The 21,341-nt window shown below is 22.1% G+C and overlaps 6 protein-coding genes across 6 annotated transcripts in view; 4 read left to right on the top strand and 2 right to left on the bottom strand. All coding sequences in view use genetic code 6, as the record gives it.

Moving 5' to 3' along the window:
• Positions 1 to 1,369, top strand: part of TTHERM_000734139 (kinase domain protein) — a gene marked incomplete at both ends in the record, with an annotated part of 3,109 nt that extends 1,740 nt beyond the window's left edge. Inside the window, 4 exons of the mRNA XM_012796382.1 lie at positions 526 to 639; positions 722 to 829; positions 955 to 1,044; positions 1,198 to 1,369. Coding sequence (XP_012651836.1) covers positions 526 to 639; positions 722 to 829; positions 955 to 1,044; positions 1,198 to 1,369 — 484 coding nt within the window. The remainder of the gene's footprint in view (positions 1 to 525; positions 640 to 721; positions 830 to 954; positions 1,045 to 1,197) is intronic.
• A 915-nt stretch (positions 1,370 to 2,284) lies between these two features.
• Positions 2,285 to 5,392, bottom strand: TTHERM_000734138 (hypothetical protein; the record flags this gene model as incomplete). Its single annotated transcript, XM_012796381.1, has 10 exons — positions 2,285 to 2,405; positions 2,638 to 2,727; positions 2,965 to 3,054; positions 3,312 to 3,401; positions 3,645 to 3,734; positions 3,973 to 4,062; positions 4,316 to 4,405; positions 4,659 to 4,748; positions 5,247 to 5,296; positions 5,354 to 5,392. 10 exons carry the CDS (start codon positions 5,390 to 5,392, stop codon positions 2,285 to 2,287), a joined length of 840 nt encoding a protein of 279 aa, XP_012651835.1.
• Positions 5,393 to 6,248: 856 nt separating this feature from the next.
• TTHERM_00734120 (Serine/Threonine kinase domain protein) lies at positions 6,249 to 7,910 on the top strand (the record flags this gene model as incomplete). Its single annotated transcript, XM_001011560.2, has 6 exons — positions 6,249 to 6,540; positions 6,626 to 6,796; positions 6,875 to 6,930; positions 6,989 to 7,057; positions 7,111 to 7,745; positions 7,886 to 7,910. The coding sequence occupies 6 exons, from the start codon at positions 6,249 to 6,251 to the stop codon at positions 7,908 to 7,910; spliced, it is 1,248 nt and encodes a 415-aa protein (XP_001011560.2).
• A 548-nt stretch (positions 7,911 to 8,458) lies between these two features.
• On the bottom strand, positions 8,459 to 11,373 carry TTHERM_00734110 (hypothetical protein; the record flags this gene model as incomplete). The annotated part of the gene is made up of 2 exons (XM_001011559.1): positions 8,459 to 10,270; positions 10,855 to 11,373. 2 exons carry the CDS (start codon positions 11,371 to 11,373, stop codon positions 8,459 to 8,461), a joined length of 2,331 nt encoding a protein of 776 aa, XP_001011559.1.
• Positions 11,374 to 13,259: 1,886 nt separating this feature from the next.
• Positions 13,260 to 14,667, top strand: TTHERM_00734090 (hypothetical protein; the record flags this gene model as incomplete). The annotated part of the gene is made up of 3 exons (XM_001011557.1): positions 13,260 to 13,398; positions 14,061 to 14,092; positions 14,527 to 14,667. The coding sequence occupies 3 exons, from the start codon at positions 13,260 to 13,262 to the stop codon at positions 14,665 to 14,667; spliced, it is 312 nt and encodes a 103-aa protein (XP_001011557.1).
• A 4,074-nt stretch (positions 14,668 to 18,741) lies between these two features.
• TTHERM_00734080 (equilibrative nucleoside transporter family protein) lies at positions 18,742 to 20,362 on the top strand (the record flags this gene model as incomplete). The annotated part of the gene is made up of 2 exons (XM_001011556.1): positions 18,742 to 19,898; positions 19,996 to 20,362. The coding sequence occupies 2 exons, from the start codon at positions 18,742 to 18,744 to the stop codon at positions 20,360 to 20,362; spliced, it is 1,524 nt and encodes a 507-aa protein (XP_001011556.1).
• Positions 20,363 to 21,341: the final 979 nt, after the last annotated feature.

Raw genomic sequence — 21,341 nt, 5'->3', positions numbered from 1 at the left:
TTTTAAAGTCTTCAAGTTACTTCATTGATTGCTTTTTATTATTTTTAGATAGTTAGGGATATTTAATGATATATTATCATTACTAAAAAATATGAATTAATTTGAATAAAAAGTATAGAACATAGAAAATTAAAAAATTGTAACCTTTTACATAAATTGATTAATTTTAATCAAATTTATTGTAATTACAAAATTAAAAAAATAACATCTAACAAATACTGAAAAATAATTAATTTAACTTTAATATAATTCATATTTAGTAAAAATATACTTATTACCCTCACTAGAGAGTCAAATACACAAATTAATTAATCTATCAGTATAATAATTTATCAAAAAGTAATGTTTCTCATTCATCCCACTGAAAATTTTAGACTATCTAAATTCCCCCTCTCCCAACTCCCCCCCAAAATAAATATAAATATTATTTTAATTTTCATGTTTCAATTTTATTTAATAAAGTAACAAATAAATAAATAATTTGTCAAATAAACAAACAAAAAATATTTATTTTTTATTAAACAGCTAAAACGAGATTGGTCCAGAAGGGCTTAAAAAAATTCTAAGTGCTTTATAAAAATGCCGAAACATTACTTCATTGAATCTTAATTTATCAAATTTATTCCTTTAGTTACAGACGTATTTATTATATTTAATTTGTCTATTTTTTGGTTTTTATTATAGTTTGTTTTTATGATATTTTTTCATTTATTTAAATTAGAAGTTCTTTCACATAACGTTTTATGACCCTTGGTAGTAATGAAGTATAGGTCCTAGCTACTACTTTAGATGCATTTAAAATTTTTTAAAGTTTAAATCTTAACTTATCGTAAATAATTGTTTTATCAATTCCTATTAAAATTAATTCTTAGAAGCTAGAAAGATGAATTAAATAGAAATTTCCTATGATAATGGAGTTTATTTATAAAAATTAATATATTTTATGAATTTTAGTAAGAATCAAATTGATGATGATGGAATTAATTGCATATCAAACTCTTTACTAAAGTGCATTAGTATAGAAAATTTGGATCTTGACATGAGGTATTTTTAATCAATTAATTAAATAACAAAAAAATTATTAACTAAAATATTTTTTAATCTTTTTATTTTTTAGAATATTTTTAATTGAATTTAAAGATTATTTTTTTACTAAATTTGTTTTAGAATTAAATTAATTAATTTTTTTAAAAATAGCTTTAATAATTGCAACTAAGAAATTGCTAACGATGTTATGGAGTCTTTACTATTTTGTTAAAATATATTAAATTCCAAAATAAATCTTTAGTAAAGTTTAGATTTCATTGGGTAATTTAAAGTATACTTATTATTTAAATTTTAATCAAATTTATTTCATAGATTTAATTGATCTCACTCACAGAAGGTATCTAAAAATCAAATTTGTAGTTTAGATAACTAACTAATTAACTAAATATGAACATCTCCAAGCTCATCAAGAGTTTTGTGCATTAAATTAATATGATTACATATTTAAAATAATTAAATTAAAATTATAAAAATGTATGTAAATTATATGGAGATATTCTCAAGAAATGATTAGTCTTTATATAATATTTTAATATTTGAACAAAAACTGTTACACTTTTAAAATACTAAAAATAACAATAGAAAGTATAAAAAAGAATTAATTTAATTTTAAATTTTTTGAAAATGAAAATATCAATAGATTGAAGATCAATCTAACAAATCAAATTTTAATTAATAGAAGATTTATTAAATATAGCCGTTCCTGGTTTTAAAAAATGTTAAAAAATAAATGAAAATCAAAAACTAAAAATTTGATTGAAAATTATAAATATTGATTGATATAAATTAAAATTATAAATATTGATAATTAAATTCAATTATAAAATTATTTATTTTTATATAAATTATATTCAAACACATCAGCCATTCAAAAAAATAGTGATCTCAAATCACTAAATTTTTGAATGGCATTTGGTTATACTTATTCATCTTCTCTTTGCTACTTGTTAATCATCATAAATTTTTTTTAAAGACAACTAATCTTTTTGATTTCAGACACTTGCGTTTTACTTTGAATTTTTATGATTCATTCATTTATTTAAAACTTTTATAATAAATTTGTGTAAAATTTAAGTAAATATTAAATAAGATAAACTTTTAAATTAAAAATTATTTCTTAAATGAATAAATTAAATACATTTGTGGAATAAAAAAGATAATAAAAAAAATAAAATCAAAGCTCACAAATAAATTCAAAGGGATATTTTGTTTTATTTTCATTTTATAATTAAAAATATCACAATCCAAAACTAATAAACTGTTTTTACCGAAATTCAAGTGTCAAGTTTGAGAGATTAATGCAATTTGCTAAAGCAGAACCTAAGCCTGATGCACCTACATTACCAATTTAATTGATGCTTTTTAAATATTGAAGAAAAAATATATAATTAAATAATTAATTAGAAGGAAAAATGAAGAAAAAATATGAAATAATAAGATTAATTAATTAATGATAAAAGCAAAAGTTGAAAATAAAATGATGAGTTAAATTAACAAATAAGCACAATAAAAAGAAAAAGAAAAAAAGCTTTTTTGTTTTAAATTAGTTTTTATAATTATCTCAATCTAAAATACATATACTATTTTTACCGAAGATCAAGTGTCAAATTTAAGAGATTAATGCAATTTGCTAAAGCATAACCTAAGCCTGATGCACCTACATCACCAATTTTATTGCTACTTTTTAAATAGTTAATTAGAAGGAAAAAATGAAGAAATAAAATGAAATAATAAGATTAATTAATTAAAAATAAAATCAAAAGTTGAAAATAAAATGGTGAATTTAATTAACATAGAAAAAACAAAAAAATGCAAGCACAATAAAAAGAAAAAGAAAAAGAAAAAAGAGATTTATTATTTAAAATTAATTTTTATAATTAAAAATATCACAATCCAAAACAAATAAACTGTTTTTACCTAAGATCAAGTGTCAAATTTGAGAGATTAATGCAATTTGCTAAACCAGAACCTAATCCTGATGCACCTGCATCACCAATTTAATTTCTTCTTTTTAATAATTGAAGAAAAAATATGTTATTAATTAATTAATTAGAGGGAAAAAATGAAGATAAAATATGAAATAATAAAATGAATTAATAATATAAGTAAAAGTTGAAAATAAAATGATGAGATCAATAAACAAATAAACAGCAAAAAAAGGAAGTACAATAAAAATAATAAGAAAAAAAAGAGCATTATTGTTTTAAATTAGTTTTTGTAATTAAAAATATCACAATCCTAACAAAACAAATAAACTGTTTTACTAAAGTTCAAGTGTCAAATTTGAGAGATTAATGCAATTTGCTAAAGCAGAACCTAAATCTGATGCACCCATTGCACCAATTTTATTAGAACTTTTTAAATATTGAAGAAAAAATATATCATTAAATAGTTAATTAGAAGGAAAAAATGACAAAATAATATGAAATAATAAGATTAATATTAAAAAACAAAAGATGAAAATAAAATGGTGAGTTAAATTAATAAATAAAGAACAAAAAAATGCAAGCACAATAAAAAGAAAAATGAGATTTATTGTTTACAATTAATTTTTATAATTAAAAATATCGCAATCTAAAACAAAAAACTGTTTTTACCGAAAATCAAGTGTCAAATTTGATAGATTAATGCAATTTGCTAGAGCAGAACCTAATCCTGATGCACCTGCATCACCAATTTAATTGTTACTTTTTAAATATTGAAGAAAAAATGTATAATTAAATAGTTAATTAGAAGGAAAAATGAAGAAAAAATATGAAATAATAAGATTAATTAATAATAAAAGCAAACGTTTAAAATAAAATGATGAGTTAAATTAACAAATAAACAGCAAAAAAAAGCAAGCACAATATAAAGAATAAGAAAAAAGAGCTTTATTATTATAATTAAAAATATCACAATTCAAAATAAAAAAACTGTTTTTACCTAAAACCAAGTGTTAAATTTGAGAGATTAATGCAATTTGCTAAAGCAGAACCTAAGCCTTATGCACCTGCATCACCAATTTAATTGTTACTTTTTAAATATTGAAGAAAAAATATATCATTCAATAGCTAATTAGAAGGAAAAAATGAAGAAATAATATGAAATAACAAGATTAATTAATAATAAAAACAAAATTTGAAAATAAAATAAAGAGTTAAATTAACAAAGAAGGAAGAAAAAAAAATGAGCACAATAAAAAGAAAAAGATAAAAGAGCTTTATTGTTTTTAATTAGTTTTTATAATTAAAAATATCACAATCCAAAATATAAAAACTGTTTTTACCTAAGACCAAATGTCAAATTTGAGAGATTAATGCAATTTGCTAAAGCAGAACCTAAGCCTGATGCACCGATTGCACCAATTTAATTGTAACTTTTTAAATATTGAAGAAAAAATATATAACTAAAAAGTTAATTAGAAGGAAAAAATGAAGAAATAATATGAAATTATAATATTAATTAATTAATAATAAAAGCAAAAGTTGAAAATAAAATGATGAATTAAATTAACAAAGAAAGAAAAAGCAAGTAAGCACATTAAAAAGAAAAAGAAAAAAGAGCTTATTGTTTTAAATTAGATTTTATAATTACAAATATCACAATCCAAAAAAATAAACTATTTTTACTAAAGACTAAGTATCAAATTTTAGAGATTAATGCAATTTGCTAAAGCAGAACCTAAGACTGATGCACTTTCATCACCAATTTAATTGTCACTTTTTAAATATAGAAGAAAAAATAAATAATTAAATAGTTAATTAGAAGGAGAAAATGAATAAAAATATGAAATAATAAGATAAATTAATTAATAATAAAAACAAAAGTTGAAAATAAAATAACGAGTTAAATTAACAAAGAAGGAAAATAAAAACAAGCAAAAGAAAGAAAATAAGTTAAATGAGCTTTAATGTTTTAAATTAATTTTTATAATTAAAATCATTACAATACAAAACAAATAAATTGTTTTTATAGAGTGTAAATGTTAAAAGCAAAAAATGGAGAAAAAATATCAAATAATAAAAAAAGAATAATAAATAATTAAAAATTGAAATTAAAATTAAGTTTAAATAGCTATCATATTTTTATTTTAATATGAATGAATGAATAATAATGATAATTTCTATTAGTAAAATTATTTTTTTAAATAAATTGAAAGTTAAATATTTAAAAAATGTTAATATAATAATAAAAAAATATTTATAAATTAAATGTACTATAGATCAACATGGAGAATCTAATGAGATAAAAGTGAAGAGTTTAAAAACTTTTTTAAATAATAAAAATAAATTTAAAGGATATGAATAAAAAAATTAATAATTACCTCTTCTAATTCTCTGTAATAATAAATCTATTATTTCATTTATTTTTTTTCAAAAATATTGAATAGCAAGCAATTTATGGAATTTAATTATAAATGGATAAAAAGAACAAATAAAATATAATCATTAATTATCAAATATTAATTAATAAATTAGTTTTTAAGGAGAGATATTACAAAAAAATTAATTTAACATTAATTATTTAATCTTAATATTTGTATTTAAAATATATACTTAAAAATATATAGGTCGTCCTTGATTATTGGAAATCAGAAACGCTGTATAAAATATAATATCATATAGAGCTAAAAAATTTTATAAAAAATGGTTCATCATCGAATCGACTTCAGAAACGAATCAACATTACATACTATATTATAAATGTTATTTTGACTTTTGTACTTCTCTATTATTTTTGTGATTGTACCTTATTAATTAATCATTTTTTTGAAGGAATTATTTTGCAAAATCAAACCTAATATTCCAATTTATGACTAATAAGCTTTAATGAATTTGGTCTGTTTAGTAAATAACATAAATTTTTAATTAATTGTCATGCAGATTAATACTTTAACTTGAATGATTGTTTATAATTAGCAAATATAATTAAAATCATAAAATTTTTAAATCAGGTTATGATAATTTTTAACTAATTCTCTTTTTTTTAATTTTATAAAAACCAAAGTTTAAATATCAATCTATTTTTGATCAAAATAAGTGCATATTTTATATTCAACTTAATACAAAGTCATTATAATTACAAAAATAGAGATTTAGATAGATATTTCATTGAAAATACAATAAATAAATCAGCTTAAAATTAATCAAAAAATAAATATTCATAGTTTTTTAGGTAATTTAAATAGTATTAATTGTGTAGGAATAAGAAACAATAAAATGGAAAATAACTTACCAAACATTGAAGAAATAAAAATTTTTCTTTAGGATAACAACTACTAATTTTAGAGATTTTTAGGAAAAGGTGATTATTCAGTTGTTGTCCAGGCGTACTCTAATGAAGATTAAATTGAAGTTGCGGTCAAAATATTTAATGATGAGGACTAAGATATTGAAAAAGAAATCTAAATCTTTGAGAAGCTTTAAGGAGAAAATTAAATTGTTCAAATAATTTCAACTATTATTGACCCTGACTTAAATATGTATGCTATTGTCACTGAATTGTATGATTGTAAGTTACCAACATCTTTTACTATTCTTTATTTGTAATTTACATCATTAATACATAAGTATGAATTATTAATATATCAAACTAGGTAATTTGAAAACGATTCTGTAATTGAACAAACTTTCCTTTTAGCAAATATTGGCTCTGACAGAATAATTACTAAAAGCGTTACTTACCTTTCATCAAAACGGTATAATACATAGCGATGTGAAGCCATAAAATATATTATTTAGTAGAAATAAGCTAACCTTTGCTTTATGTAAAAAATTAATAAATTTTTAATATATTATTCTAATACGCTAATCTAATCAATAAAATGATATCTATTTTATAAAAGGTGATTTTGGAAAGTCTCATTCATTGAAGGACCCATTATTAGATCACACTAACTCAGTATTTTATAAATATTTAAATAATTATTAAATAAATAATTAACATCCTTAATAATTAGTCTTTATAAGGAAACTTAATATATATGTCTCCTGAAGTCTCAAATGGAGATAAGCCTTACACGATAAAGGTAAGTTTTAAAGATTATTTTTATTTTAAAGTAAATTGATAAAATTAATTTAGGCAGACGTATTTTCTATAGGAGTTGTAATCTTATAATGCATGCTTGGAGAATAATTGAAACCAGAATAAATCATTTTTTTAAAAACTTCATTGCTAGTTGATGTCATTCCTTCTATATAAAGTCATCCAAATTATGATTTTATAGAGAAAATAGTAAGCTATATGGTAAATTTTAACAAATAAGAAAGGCTTGAACCTCTTAGATTGATCTAAAAGTTAAAGAGTTTTTAAAAAGTTGATGTTAGTTGTTTGAGTAAACTTGTTTTACCAAAAAAAGAAGAATTCAGTCAATCAAAGTTTAAAAAAAGTGCTTCATAACAATAGCAAACTAATTATAATTCTTAAACATAAAAAAGTAGCTTTTAATAATGTGAACATATATAATACCAATAGGTACAACAAACTCCTATTTTATATAAGAATTTGTCACTATAAAACTTGAATTTACTCAATAGTGTCCTACCTCCAAATGGAAAATAATATCGTGTCTTCAAATTTTAACGAATAACAACTTTGACACCTATCAATTAAGGCTTTGGCTAACCAAATTAGTTTAATGGTCAAATGTATTAAACGCCTTTTGGTTCTAGTAACCCTTACTAATAGCAACAATATAGTAAACTACCATTTAGCAAGTAAGAAAGAAAGAACCAATTATTTTTATATCAATTTTTTATTTTTTTAGAATTTATTAAATTTTATTTTAACTTAAAGATAAGCTAAAATCATTTTAAATTTTTTACTTATTCACTTATTATAAATATTAAAACCATAGATTTCCTAGAAATTAGGATTACTGAATTAAGATTATCATAAGAAGAATATACTTTATATAAAAGATAAACAAATTAATAAATAAATAAATAAATTTACACTTTATATTAAATTACAAACAAACATATTTACTTTTTGTTTTCTCTCTTGCATTATTATATATGTTTCAATTTATATATATATATATATGTATGTTTTATTATACACCTTAAATATATTGCATAAAGATCTTTTATTTTAGTATTTTAGAAATGAATTAAAATATCAAAAAAACTTTTTTTGCATACAAATATATAAATATTATCATTTATCAAAAAGTATTCTTTACAGTATGTATTTATGTTTTTAAAAATTGCTTATTTAATTACAAAAGTGATGAAAATTTACTAAGGAATATTCAAACTAAATGAAAAATAGCTAAAAACAAAAATGAAAAATTAACATAAAATGTAATATTTTGATATATAGAATTGGAAATATTAACCAGTCAGTTTTTTTATTAAAATAAAACCTAATCGAGAGAGAATTTTGATATTTATAATTTTAGTTTTAATAAGACCTATCAATCGATCAATCAATAATTTAATCTGTTTGGATAGTGAGAGGTAACAGCCTATCCATTATAGGGATCCTAAACAGGTTGATTTTTTGAATGAGTGCTAAAACCTTACTAGATGAATGGCAAAGGAGGAAGGAATTATTAGTTTATAGCCTCTCTGATTTCGAGATTTTGAGGGTTGTATTTAGGTAATAAATTTGGAGCGAACTAAGAAGTAGGTTGCTAATTGACTATAAAAGGTTGATCATTTACTACATATGTAGGTACCTATTTAGGATCGAGGATGTAAGTGGGAGCTTAAGGTTGAGGAGGTTATGAAGAAATAAGTTACTAAGCAATAACTGACTCTCTTTATTAGATTTCAGGAGGTTGAATAGCAGCTGGGACTAGTCTAATTGGACTCATAGGAGGAGAAGCTAAAATTTAAGATTGGACAGGTGATTAAATAATTTGATGATTTAGAGGCACACTCTAGACACTAACGCCAGGTTAATTAATTTGATTAGGAGGAACACCAAATGTAACATGAGTAGGGAATTTAACAACATGGGATAATTAATTTTATTACTGCTAGAATTGAAGGAATTATTGCTTTCTTTGCTATTCTTCTTATTCTTATTGTTATTGCTATCTTTTTTGTTCAGCTTCTCTTTATCTTTTTTATTCTTCCTCGGATTCTCTTTGTTGGTATTGTTCGTATTTCAAAACTTTTTGGAGTAACTCCTCATTATCTCTTTTTAGTTTATCATTATCCTTTTGGAGAATTTAATTCATAGCTTCAAGGACAGCGTTAGGGCGTTTTTCATTTAGCAATCTGTTATCATTTTAAGGTTCTTATTGGTGTTAAAATTATTGTTATTGCAAAGCAGTATTGTTAAATTAAGGATCAAATCCTTATTACTAGATAGGTGGAGGTAATAATACAGTTTGTGGAGGGTTCTAAACCAATACGTATCCAGGAGGTGGAGGAGGAATTTCTCCAATAATGATGCTTTGTTGCTAACCAGGAATTAATGGTAGTCCAACTTATCCCTAGACTCCTTATTGAGCAAAAACTTAGGGGTTTTGAGGAGAAGCAAACTAAGTACTCTATAAAAATATAGGCTAAGATTGTAATAAAGGTTATTGCTATATAATAGTTTAGGGTTATTATTAGAAGACCTATTGGGGTTATTAAACAAGAATCTAAGATTGTTAATTGTATAAAGGCTATTATTGTTGCTACTACTAATCAAATTAGTTAAAAGCGTAGTTTTTCTATTCAGAAACAACCTAGCTCATTCTAGGTTCATATCTTTAAGTTAAACCAAGTGATCCATTTTAGATGTAGTTAGAATTAAGTGCATCTTATTAGACTTGAGACTATAGAATCTTAGTATTGCCACCTGATAAAATTTAGCTTTGTTATTAATTTATCAAATTAACATTTTGAGATTGAGCCAACACATTGTTGCTGCTTTGATTAATATTGTGAACAACAGATTGGTCTTGGAATCTTACTGTTTTTTCGTTGGATCCTAGGACCTAAGACTTTTAACCAGCTTGACTTTGGAAAAGAACTGACTAACCCTACTAATTCTTTCCTCTGTAAGGAAGTTGAGGACTGATCAACTAAATGAATTCTTAACGATTAATGAACTGATTTTCCTACTATTTGTTTCTTTTGAGTCTGGAAAGGAGAATTTAGTAGTCCTAAAGAGATATTTCTTGACCATTTCTTCTAAAGAATTATTATAATAACTCAAAGTCAATTTATGATTGATTTCTATAATCAATTTAAGCAAAGAAGCTAGCAGAGTCAAATCCATAGTTATTAACTAAGCTAACCTGTTAATAAGTAATTTAAACATTATTTTAGATAATAAATATTTTTTGTTAGAAAATGTAAACATTTTTGATGTTTTTGTAAAATAATATTTGAGCAATATTTTGTTTTTGATAAGTATAATAGATTAAGACGATTGTAGAATTGATTTTTTTAGTAAATAAATGATAAATCAATTTATTCATTTATTTTTGAATTTATTTCCATTAAAAAATAAAATGTTATTAAGCAGACAATAAATTCTTTCAAATTAATAAAAATTTATTATTATTTTTATTTATCAATTTATTCCTTGCTAAAATTTGCTTATTTAAGACATATTGAAAGAACTTTTGGTTGTTTTTTTTTATTTATTTTTCTTAAATAATTTTTATTTACTATGTTTTATTTATTATTCTCAAACTAATTCCAAATAAAATTAGCAAATTTCATGATTTTTTAGCAATCTTATCGAATAGCTTTCGAAGTTTATTCTATTATTTTATTTTATTGAATGAAAATGCTTTTTAAAAACATGTTTTTCACCCAATGATCTTTTATTATATATTGACTGAATGAATCATTTAAAAACAAAAAAATAGAGTACTTTATGAACTTCTGTGAAACGAAGCAAATCTAATTCAAGAAGGAAGATACTTGAGAGAGCCTTCATACAACGTTCAGTTAAAGATCTTTCTGTTCTTGCTTAAGAATCGAAAATGGTGTTTTTGCGTTTTGTATCTCCAAGATTGAATCCAATAAACTTCAAAAAGCAATCATAATCCATTCCCTTATCACTTGCAGCACTATGGCGAGAAAGAATTGCCTAAATTTCAAAAGAAGAAACAGTTTCCTCATATTGTCTATAAAGCAAAGTGAGTTTTTCGATATCAACAACTCCCTTGTATGCTGAACCAGGAACATTAGAGAACCTAGACTGAGCCATAGAGTTTTAAAGTTGTTAGCTATTCAAATTGTAAGAGTTTATGTAAAACTTCTTCAAAGTTTCGAATGCATGTTCAGGATTGAACTCTGAGAATTGCTTTAAGTTGTTTTAATTCTACTTAATTTTGCGGCCTACTTAAATCTCGGCTTGTAAAATGTCAGCTACTAACTTCTAATCCATTTGTTCCTATTGTTTGTTATAGAGTTACTCTATCTATCTAATTTTATTTCAAACTTGTTTATTTAAAGAAATCTATCTATCTATATACTTTTTATTAATAAAGATTCATGCATACATACATACATTCATTCATATATACATACATATATATATATTTATTAATTAAATAACAACAAATAAATAAATAAAGCAATCCATCAATCAAATCAAAGCTATTCATTTATTCATTAATTAGTTATTTATTTTTTAGAGCTCTTCAAAGGTTTACCAATTTATCTTCAGTGATTGTTTTATTTTTGATTAATAATAAAAACATACAAGCAAAAAATCAATGAATAACTACAACTTAATTTTCAATATTAATACTAATTCTGTTATTTTCAAATTCATTTTTCATATACTTAGTGAATTATTAAATTTCAAATAATTCTTATTTACCTTTATTCATTTAATGATTTATAAATAAGTATCTATTTTTTGAATCTAAATGGTTCAGCTCGCTTATTAAAAAAATAGCAAATCTTTATAAAATTTTATTTATTGATCAAATTGATTAAATCATGTTTGCATCAATGAATTAATAAATAAATAAATAAATAAATAAATAAATAAATAAATATATTTATTATCTTGATTTTTAATTTTGAATTCTTAATATAGATGCATTCATATTTCTTTTCAATATTTAAAAATTTTAACAATAAATTTATTTTGGTTTGAAAAAATGATTAATAAAATTATTAAATGATAAATTCATATTTTATAATAAATTTTTAAATGATAAATTATTATTTTAAGTAATTGAAAACTTTTATTTCAATATTTTTAAATATCAGATAAATTTATATAAATAAATATATAATATTAAATATAAATTTATATTTTTTTATTACGAATCTCTATTTTAATTATTATAATATTAAAAATAAAAGTAAAAATTAAATTTTTTAGACAAAACTCTTTAAATAAATAAAATAAATATTTAACTTAATGATTATTTTTTTAGCATTAAACTTCTTTATTTTTTTAATGTTACATTTTTTTGAGTTTTAAATACATTTTTGCTTTAAAGCATTAAAATAAACACTAATTTAGATTAAATTGAGTTTATAAGAATTCCTTTTAAATTTAATTTAATTTGTATAATTAGGTATTTTCTATAATAAAAATGTTCATTTATTAGTTTTACTCTAATTTTATTCGAGTCCATACAATTGTACTTTTAAATTATTTAACTATTGCTTCTATTTTTAGGATTTCCTCTATGGTGATTGCTAAGTCATCTAATATATATTTTGATACTTATCCTATTAACATTTTCATTATTTATAAATATGTTTAGATTATTTTTATATTAAACTGATTTCATACATAAAATGAATAAAATTTCAATAATTTATTTTCAAATTTATAATATTTTAGCAAGCTTTTTTAAAATTATTTTTACTGTTTCAGAACACATATATTAATATTTAACTATCAGACTATATCATTCTCATTTTAATTACATATTTGTTTTTAAATCGTTCAAATATAAAAATAAAAATTAATATTAACAGAATTAATTTCGATTATTAAAATTATCCTTTTTTCTTCAAATTTTTTTTGATTATTTATAAAGTAGAAAATAGTTTTTGGAATAATAAACTGATAATCAAAGCTGTATTTGAGCTTTTTTTGTTTTATCCCTCATTATTATTACTCTCATTTTTATTAAATTATTTTATATGCTTTTAAATTTTTTAAAAATAACAAACTAAAATTATCAAATTTTTTCTCTCTTTTTAACTGTAAATTTAATATTATTTATCTTGTATCAATTGATATAAATCAAACATCCAAATACCAAAAAAAATATCCTTAAAATGTAAATATATTTACATGAAATGAGTACAAAAGTTTGTTAAAATTAAAAGCTATTTAATGTAGTTGATGATTTTAGCATGATATCCTAAAAATCTATTTAAACGAGTGAACAAAAAGTAATCAATTTATAATAAGTTCTTATTGCTAAAATTGGTACGAGTAAAATATTAGTTGATACTATGACATCTAATCACTTATAAATCATAGAAAATTAAAATGATACATATTTTTTTAATGATTAATTCGAGTTATTAAGCTAGTTACTCATTTTAATTCATTATTCAAAGTATAAAATTCTATTTAATTCAAAAAAAAAGAAGCATTCTTTCTTTAATAAAAAAAATACAAAATAAAATGAAAATATAGTAGCGAATAACAAAGAAAGGAGTTTATAATTGACTTTTAGAAATTAGTTATTTATTTAATTTTATAATAATTTTATTTAACAGGAAATTATTAAAATATTAATAATTCATTTTTATTTATTTAAAAGAAATGATAAAAATATAAATAACTAATTCATTTTTATTTCTAAATAATTCAAAATGAAACACAAATTTATTGATTTTAAAAAAATGAATAATAAAAAAATAATTTTATGGATTTTAAATAATTTATTTTAGAATATTTTTTGGTTTTGAATAATAATTCATTTTATTATTGTTGAACTCAAAAGTTTATTTCTATCAAGAAAAAATAAGTTGAAAGAAATTGTATGAATTAGATTGAGTGTATTTTATGGCATGTATTTAATTAAAATTATGGTGTGGTATATATTTACTTATGATGAATTAGGAATGTAGGATTAATTAAATATGAAGGCTTTCACTAAGAATTTAACATCATCGACAACGTAGTATAATAACTTTATACCAATTATTAAAATGTGCATTAAATATCAAAAATATGATAATAAGTCTAGATACTTAACTTGATTAACCTTAAGCTCAATCAATCAATTAATTAATCAATAAATAAAGAAAATTCTTGTTAAATTATTCTTGATTTTCTTTTAATTCTGAAATTTTAATTTAAAGAAAGTAAAGCTTCAAAATGTGATGCATTAATAACAGTTTAGATAGAAATTGACAGAATCTTTCTTTAATTTTTTATTAGTAAATATCAAATAATTTACTTTTTAACTAAAAAAAATAAATAGGGGTACCCACCATTTGCTATGTAACTACTATGAATAAAAATAATGCTGCTTAAACGCCAAATAAATAACCTTTTCTAATTTAAATAATAAATTTATATTTAAAAAAGAGCATTTGTTAGTTTTTATAGAAATTAGCTGCTGCTACTTCTGATGCTTAGAGCTTTTAGCTTCATTTTTCTTCTTCAGGCAAGCAGGCAAGATTATTTCTGTATTAAAAAGAAAAGCAATTAAATAATTACATAGATAATTTTAAATTCCTTAACTTATGAATACAAAAGTGGTTGATTTTTTTTATAATATTTTGCATAACTCTTTGTTAACTATAATAAGCATCCAAATTCAAATAAATATCATTTTAAAATACTTTATAAAATGCGAAGTAAGAATATTTCTATTTTAGATTTATTCATTTTGGTTAAACAAAATCGAAAGGTTTTCAATTTCTTAATAGAATTAAGCGATCCTTCATCTTCGAATCAAAAAATTATTTTTCTAAAATTTTAAAATAAAACAAAGACTTATCAAGCGGCTACGCCATTTATTGGCTTTTAAATGAAATTTAAATACCATTTTTAAATTTAAAATTAAGATATTATTGCAAATTAGTTTTGCTTTATAAGTAATTCAGTCATTTATTTCATCTTTTCTATATTTGTAGAAGCAAATATTTTTCTATATAAAATGAAGATAAATATCAAATAAAAAATGAAAATATTGAGCAGATTTTTGATTTTTAAAAACAAAATAAAGATATTATAAAATATGTTTAGTGTTAAGATTTTTCTATAGCTATATTTTATTGATTTATTTTTCTATTTGGATAGTTTGTTTGAAAGAAAATACTAGTTGTGAACTACTAAGAAATAATATATAAATAAACACATAACTAATAGAACTAAATGAAGTAGTATGTAAAGTAAAATAATTAAGATTTGTCTAACACGAGTAAGGAAATGATCCAATATAAATAAATAGAGTACTATCTAATTTTAATTTCATTTTATTCCAGACAACGATTTTTCTAAGTTTACAACACTTTACTTATTTGCCTATTTCTTAAGTAGAAAAAGCTAACAATTTTAGCAAAGACCAAGTTAGATTCTTCTTATTTTGTTATACTTTTTTTACAGATGAATGAAGTAAATCAATTTTATAGTAAACAGAAACAAACCACATGAATTATAATTCACAATCTTTTTTTTTAATAATCGAAATAACTTCTGATTTACAAAAAAGGGAAAGTTAAGGTGGATTTCTAATCTTAAAATATTGCTTAAAAACAACCATATAATTAATTGTTAAGCTTAATTATTTAGTTATATTTTATAAATTATTCATACCTACATATTCGAATGCTACTAAATTTCAACCTTTTGCTAAATTGTGATAGAATATTTTTTTTTTACTATTTTGGTATTGTAAAGAAATTCTTTATGAAATTAAGATTTTCTACCATTTTTGTGAATGTGAAATTAAGTATTTATTTTTTTTGTATTATTTGATAAAAATTTATTTCACATTTAGTTCTAGACAATAATAAACGTAAAATAAACAAATCACAATCATTTAGTAGAAAAATAATTCATATTTTAAAATGATGTTGTGATAGTACCTAAATGATGGGAGTTTATTTTCATTCAAATAAAAGCTTAATTGATTAAATAAAATATTGAAGATCTCTAAGAATAAGAATGTGTATCTTTTAAAAATTGCTTAAATATTGCTTTATTTTGTTATTGTTTGTTATTGCATGCAAATGAGAGTGCTTGATCTATTTTTATATCAATTAGAGCTTTTTTAATGGTAAAATCAGAATTGAAATTGATAAAAGAAATATAATGTGGATAAAATGTATATATTTCAATGTCAAGTTAAATAAATATTTAAGAAATATCATAAGATTACTTTTTTAGAATTTTTATAAAGTGAATGATTAAAGAGAAAGAAATCTTACATTGTATTTCTCATGACGTATTAGATTTAATAAAGTCTAAATAAATCGCTTTTTATTAACTTCAATCAATGAATGAATTACTAGAAGTAGTAGAATTCATTTAATTTAATATTTTCTAAAAGTTAAGTATTTTTGACAATTCTCCTCTCAGTAAATATTTAGCTTGCAATTATTTGTTTGTCCGCCTGTCAATAGGTCTCCATTTAAAAAAAATGTTTTTAGTGTGAAGTTGAGCCCCAAAAATGATAGTTTTGCCTTTTTATGTCCAGCTAAAAAGAATTTTAAACATAAGCGAGATCTGATAAAATGCTTATCAAATTTAAAATTTGACTTAATTTAAAAGAAAGTAAATTAATACAGCCAGTTGAATTTTGGTATAACAATATCTCATTTAATTAATTTGTAATTATCAAAATAATTGATTTTCTTTGTAATTATCTTAACGAAAATGCAAAATTTCAAATCAACTGCTTAATAATTAAAAGAAAGATTAGATAAAAAAATCAAGGCTAAAATAATGCTTTTGTAGTAAATTAAAAAATTATTAATAAATAAATATATAAAATGTGCTTTTAATGCAATCTTTTCATTCAATCGTTTTCCATAAAAATATACAATTTTATAATTATTAAGACATAAATTCAACTAAAAAGCCAAGATTTTTTTTATATGGTTTCCTGTATGTTTTTTTGTGTCTTTTTTATATATTAAATTCTAAATACTCACTTTTCAAATTAAATTTTTCAAACAAATAGTAAGTATTGAATATAGGCGTTAGAATACATCGTAAAATGGTTATTCAAAACAAAATTTATTTGGAGCTAAACACATTTCAAATTTAGTAAACAAAAATTGAGGGCTTATAATTTAAAAAGCAAATAAAGACAGAGAAAGAGAGCTTCTTAACTTTTTAAAAAAAAAGCATCTTTGTAATTAAATATTAAGTAACAACAACCTCAATTAGATAATAGTAAATATTTTCTGATAGAGATTCATCTTAATTACAAGATAGCATACAAATTGAGTATTGGTTATATTTTGTAAAAATTTTTTTTGGGGTCCTCTTTAATTGTGTTAACATTGTTAAATGATCAGTTCTAGCGTAATTTAATTAAGGCTTAGAAAAGCCTTTTCTATACCTCCAAGCAACTTATTGATATTTTTAAATACATCATTCATTTTACTTTGGCTAACTTAACATACGATATTTTTGATAGGAAAGAAACGCTTTTAATTTTTCATTAACATTAAAAGGAATGTGTAACATCTTCAAAGATTGTTTGATCTTTAAATTAATAGTTAAAATAGCGATGAGTCTTTAAAGGCTCAAATAAATTTGTATTAGATTTAAAATAATAAGTAGAGATTAAATTTAATTGCAGATGAGGGATACAAATTAAATTATTATATATAATTATAATTAACAATTTTTTTTACTGATTAACTATAAAAAGCATACAGCCAAAATTTTATAATAATTAATGCAATCGATTTTTCATTCATTCTTTCATTATATTTGATTAATAATCAATAATTAAAGGAGTTAATCCCGAACAACGAACAAATTCAAAATTTTTTAATGTTTATAAATAGTAAATTTTTTTACATTAAGTAGCACTTATTTGTAATAATTATTGATTGATTGATATCTATAAAATAATTCAATGAATTACTTCTTATATAATAAATGGTTATTATTTTTCAACATGCGTGCTTTTAAATTTTTGTTGAATATCTGATATTTTCCACATAACATCAGTCATTTAAAAAATAAAATATATTGCATTTTTATATTGAAAAATGGGTAAACTTTCATTATTGAAGGATAATAATAAATGGATAACTTAATCAATAACATTTCATATAAAGTCTTTCTTAAAAATTAGACAATAATGTCAATAATTATAAATTGGCTTAGCCTTTTTGTTTGTTTGTTTGTTTTTTGATTGATTGATTGATCGATAGATAGATTGATTGCTTTATTGATTAATTGATATGATCAATTGATTAACCGATCCCCCTTTTATTCATAGTAACATATTATATGGATAAATAGATACTAACTCCTATTATCATTTGTTTAATTAATAATTTTATTGGCTGCTCTTTTTTTAAATGAGTTTGCTAATTCAGATTTTATTGGATTTGTGATCCCCCAACATTAAATGATTTGCACTATTACCAAATTTTACAAAAAAATTAATTATAATGCTCATGGAAATAAATGAATTTGAGCTTAAAGCAATGCATCTCAATTATATTTCTTTAATTTTTACTGTCTTGCTATAAATCTCAACTATTAAGCGATTTATAATTAATTAATTTAATAAATAAATCTAATTATATAAATAAATAACCAACATAGAATATTGAATCTAAATCATTAGCAATGACCCAAGAAACTTATCCTATTGAAGATGTTTAGGGAAACAAATCTCCCAGAAAGTTGGAAGACTCTAACTGCAACGCTTAAGTTTACCCAGCTGAAATCCCATTAAAAAAGGTCGATTCTGAAATTGATGAAATGTTCAAGCAATTAGAATAAGAATTGGCTAAGCCTCTTCCTCCAGTCAAGTTTTGGTACAAAATTACCTTCGTCTTTTTAGGTATTGCCTCCTTAGCTGGTTGGAATGCTATGCTTACTGCATTCGATTTCTTCGGTGCCAAGTATCCCAAAGATTAAGGTTACCTCGATATCACTTTCTATTTCCCTATCCCTATTATGATTACCAACTTCTTTGCTGGTCTCGCCTGTCCTGCTCTTGCCCGTCGTTTCAGCTATAACCAAAGAATTGCTTATCTTTCTGTTGCTGTCTGCTGTTTCTTAATTACTATCACTTTGATTGCTATCTTTTACAATACTAAGGCTGGTTTTTGGATTTCCTTCACTCTCCTTTTCTTCTAAGGTTTCATTGAATCAGTTGTTACCAACTCTCTTATCGCCCTCGCTGGTATGATCTCCCACGAAATCAATGCCATTTACTGGACTTGCACTGCCGCCTCTGGTTTGGTCATGAACTTCATTAGACTTATTGCCTTAGGCGCTGCTGGTGATACTCCCTCTTCTATGAACGTCTGCACAGCAATTTACTTCGCCTTCGCTTGTCTTATTTATATCGTCTCTGCCTCTATGCAAGCTGCCTTCACCAAAACTGAATACTTTAAGGCTCTTGAACACAGACACAACATCAAGTCAAAAATTGAAAACAGAGAAATTGAAATAGATATGGCCAGAATGATGAAGGAAAAGTTGGCTGCTGAAAACAACAATGCTAACACCGGTTCTGATAATCAACTTAAAACCGAATAAGCTTTGTCTTAAGTTAATCTTGAACAACAAAAGAAATCAAAGAAGAGTGGACTCGTTGCCAAGTTGTTACAAAACTCTTTCATTTAATATCTTATCTATCTCTCTCAAGTCTTCAAATATGCTGGTGCCATCCCCGTCTTCCTTGTCTTCATCTACATCTAAACTTTCATGATGTTCCCTGGTGTCTCCATTTTCTAAAAACCCACCTACACTATCATTCCCTACCCCTACGCAGCGTAATAAATTTATTTTTAATTAAACATTTACATTTTTTCATTTCCTTTTAAAAATTTAGAATCTTTTTTACTAAATTTTAATTTAATTAAAAAATAGAGTTTGGATGATTACTTGTTACAATTTCGGTGATTTGGTTGGCAAATATCTTGGTAGTGTTAAGGCCTTAGAAAAATTATATTTCATCTACTGTGTTGTCATGCTCAGATTTGTTTACTATGTCTTATTCTTAATGACTGCTAATGAAAAGGGAGGAGAAAATTTCCAAAACGATGTTTTCGCTTGGACTAATTAACTCATGTTCGCTATTACCAACGGTTTCTGCACTACTGGTTTAATGAACCTTGGTCCCCGTAAATGCAAAGATCCCAAAATTATTAATTTAATTAATTTCATTGGTGGTTTCTCTATTACTTTCGGTATTGCTATCGGTACTTTCCTTGCTCTTCCTCTTGCTAAGGAGTGAGTTAATAGTTTAGTATTAAGTGAAATGATTAATTGAACAAATCCAATTTTTCTTCTTACTTCTAAAATTTATTATTAGAAATCAATAAATTTATAATTCTTCCAATAATAAATAATCTCACCTACTATATTATTAAATTTATTTAATAATATAAATATTCATAATAAAATTCAAAATTATTCTATTGTATATATATAAATACAATTATGTCTGTATACCCACATTTCTATCTCATTTCTCACATTTAAAATCATTCTTCAATTTTATTTATTTTTTCCTTACATCAGTTCATTCATTCATCAATCTAATCCAATCCATTTCTATTTTTTCTGAATTTCAATATCATTCATTCGTTGAATGAGTGATTTGCTTGTTTCGTTCGTTTATGACTGCTTATTCTTTCATTTTATTAATTTATTTTAATTTTTCATCAACTAAAATTTTATTTAATTAAATTTTATTCTTTTTTATTTATTAAATTTAAAAATAATTTTATTTTCTTAAAATCTTAAAAAGTTATTTTTTTGCTTGAAAAGTAATTTATTTTGTTTTAATAAAATTTTAATATATTTATTATTCATCATACATAAAGAGTGCTATTTATTATATTTTCATTCAAAGTAATAAGACAACATATCATTTTTTAGTTATTATTTAAAATGTTAGATTTAAGTTAAAAGTACACTTTTTTAACATTTTGTAAAATTTAATGAATTATTTTAAATAACTTAATGCATGAAAAAATAAAAATAAATATTTAAATTACTACTTTTTGATATATTGATAAATCAAATCACTTTATTTTTTTATTGAATTTTAAATGATGATAATAAAAATGAATAATGAAAGGTAGATCGATTAAACTGAAAAGTTTAAAAATGAATGATTTGTTTTGTTTATTCATTCAAAAAAGTTAATTAAAATTGACTTGCATAATCTACTGTTATTAATTTCTTGTTATGTTTGTTTTAAATAAATG

The sequence above is a fragment of the Tetrahymena thermophila genome (assembly GCF_000189635.1).
Source record: "Tetrahymena thermophila SB210 genomic scaffold scf_8254736, whole genome shotgun sequence".
NCBI classification, from domain to species: domain Eukaryota; phylum Ciliophora; class Oligohymenophorea; order Hymenostomatida; family Tetrahymenidae; genus Tetrahymena; species Tetrahymena thermophila.
Note: the sequence above shows the minus strand (reverse complement) of the source record. Positions and strands in the feature narration are given on the sequence as shown.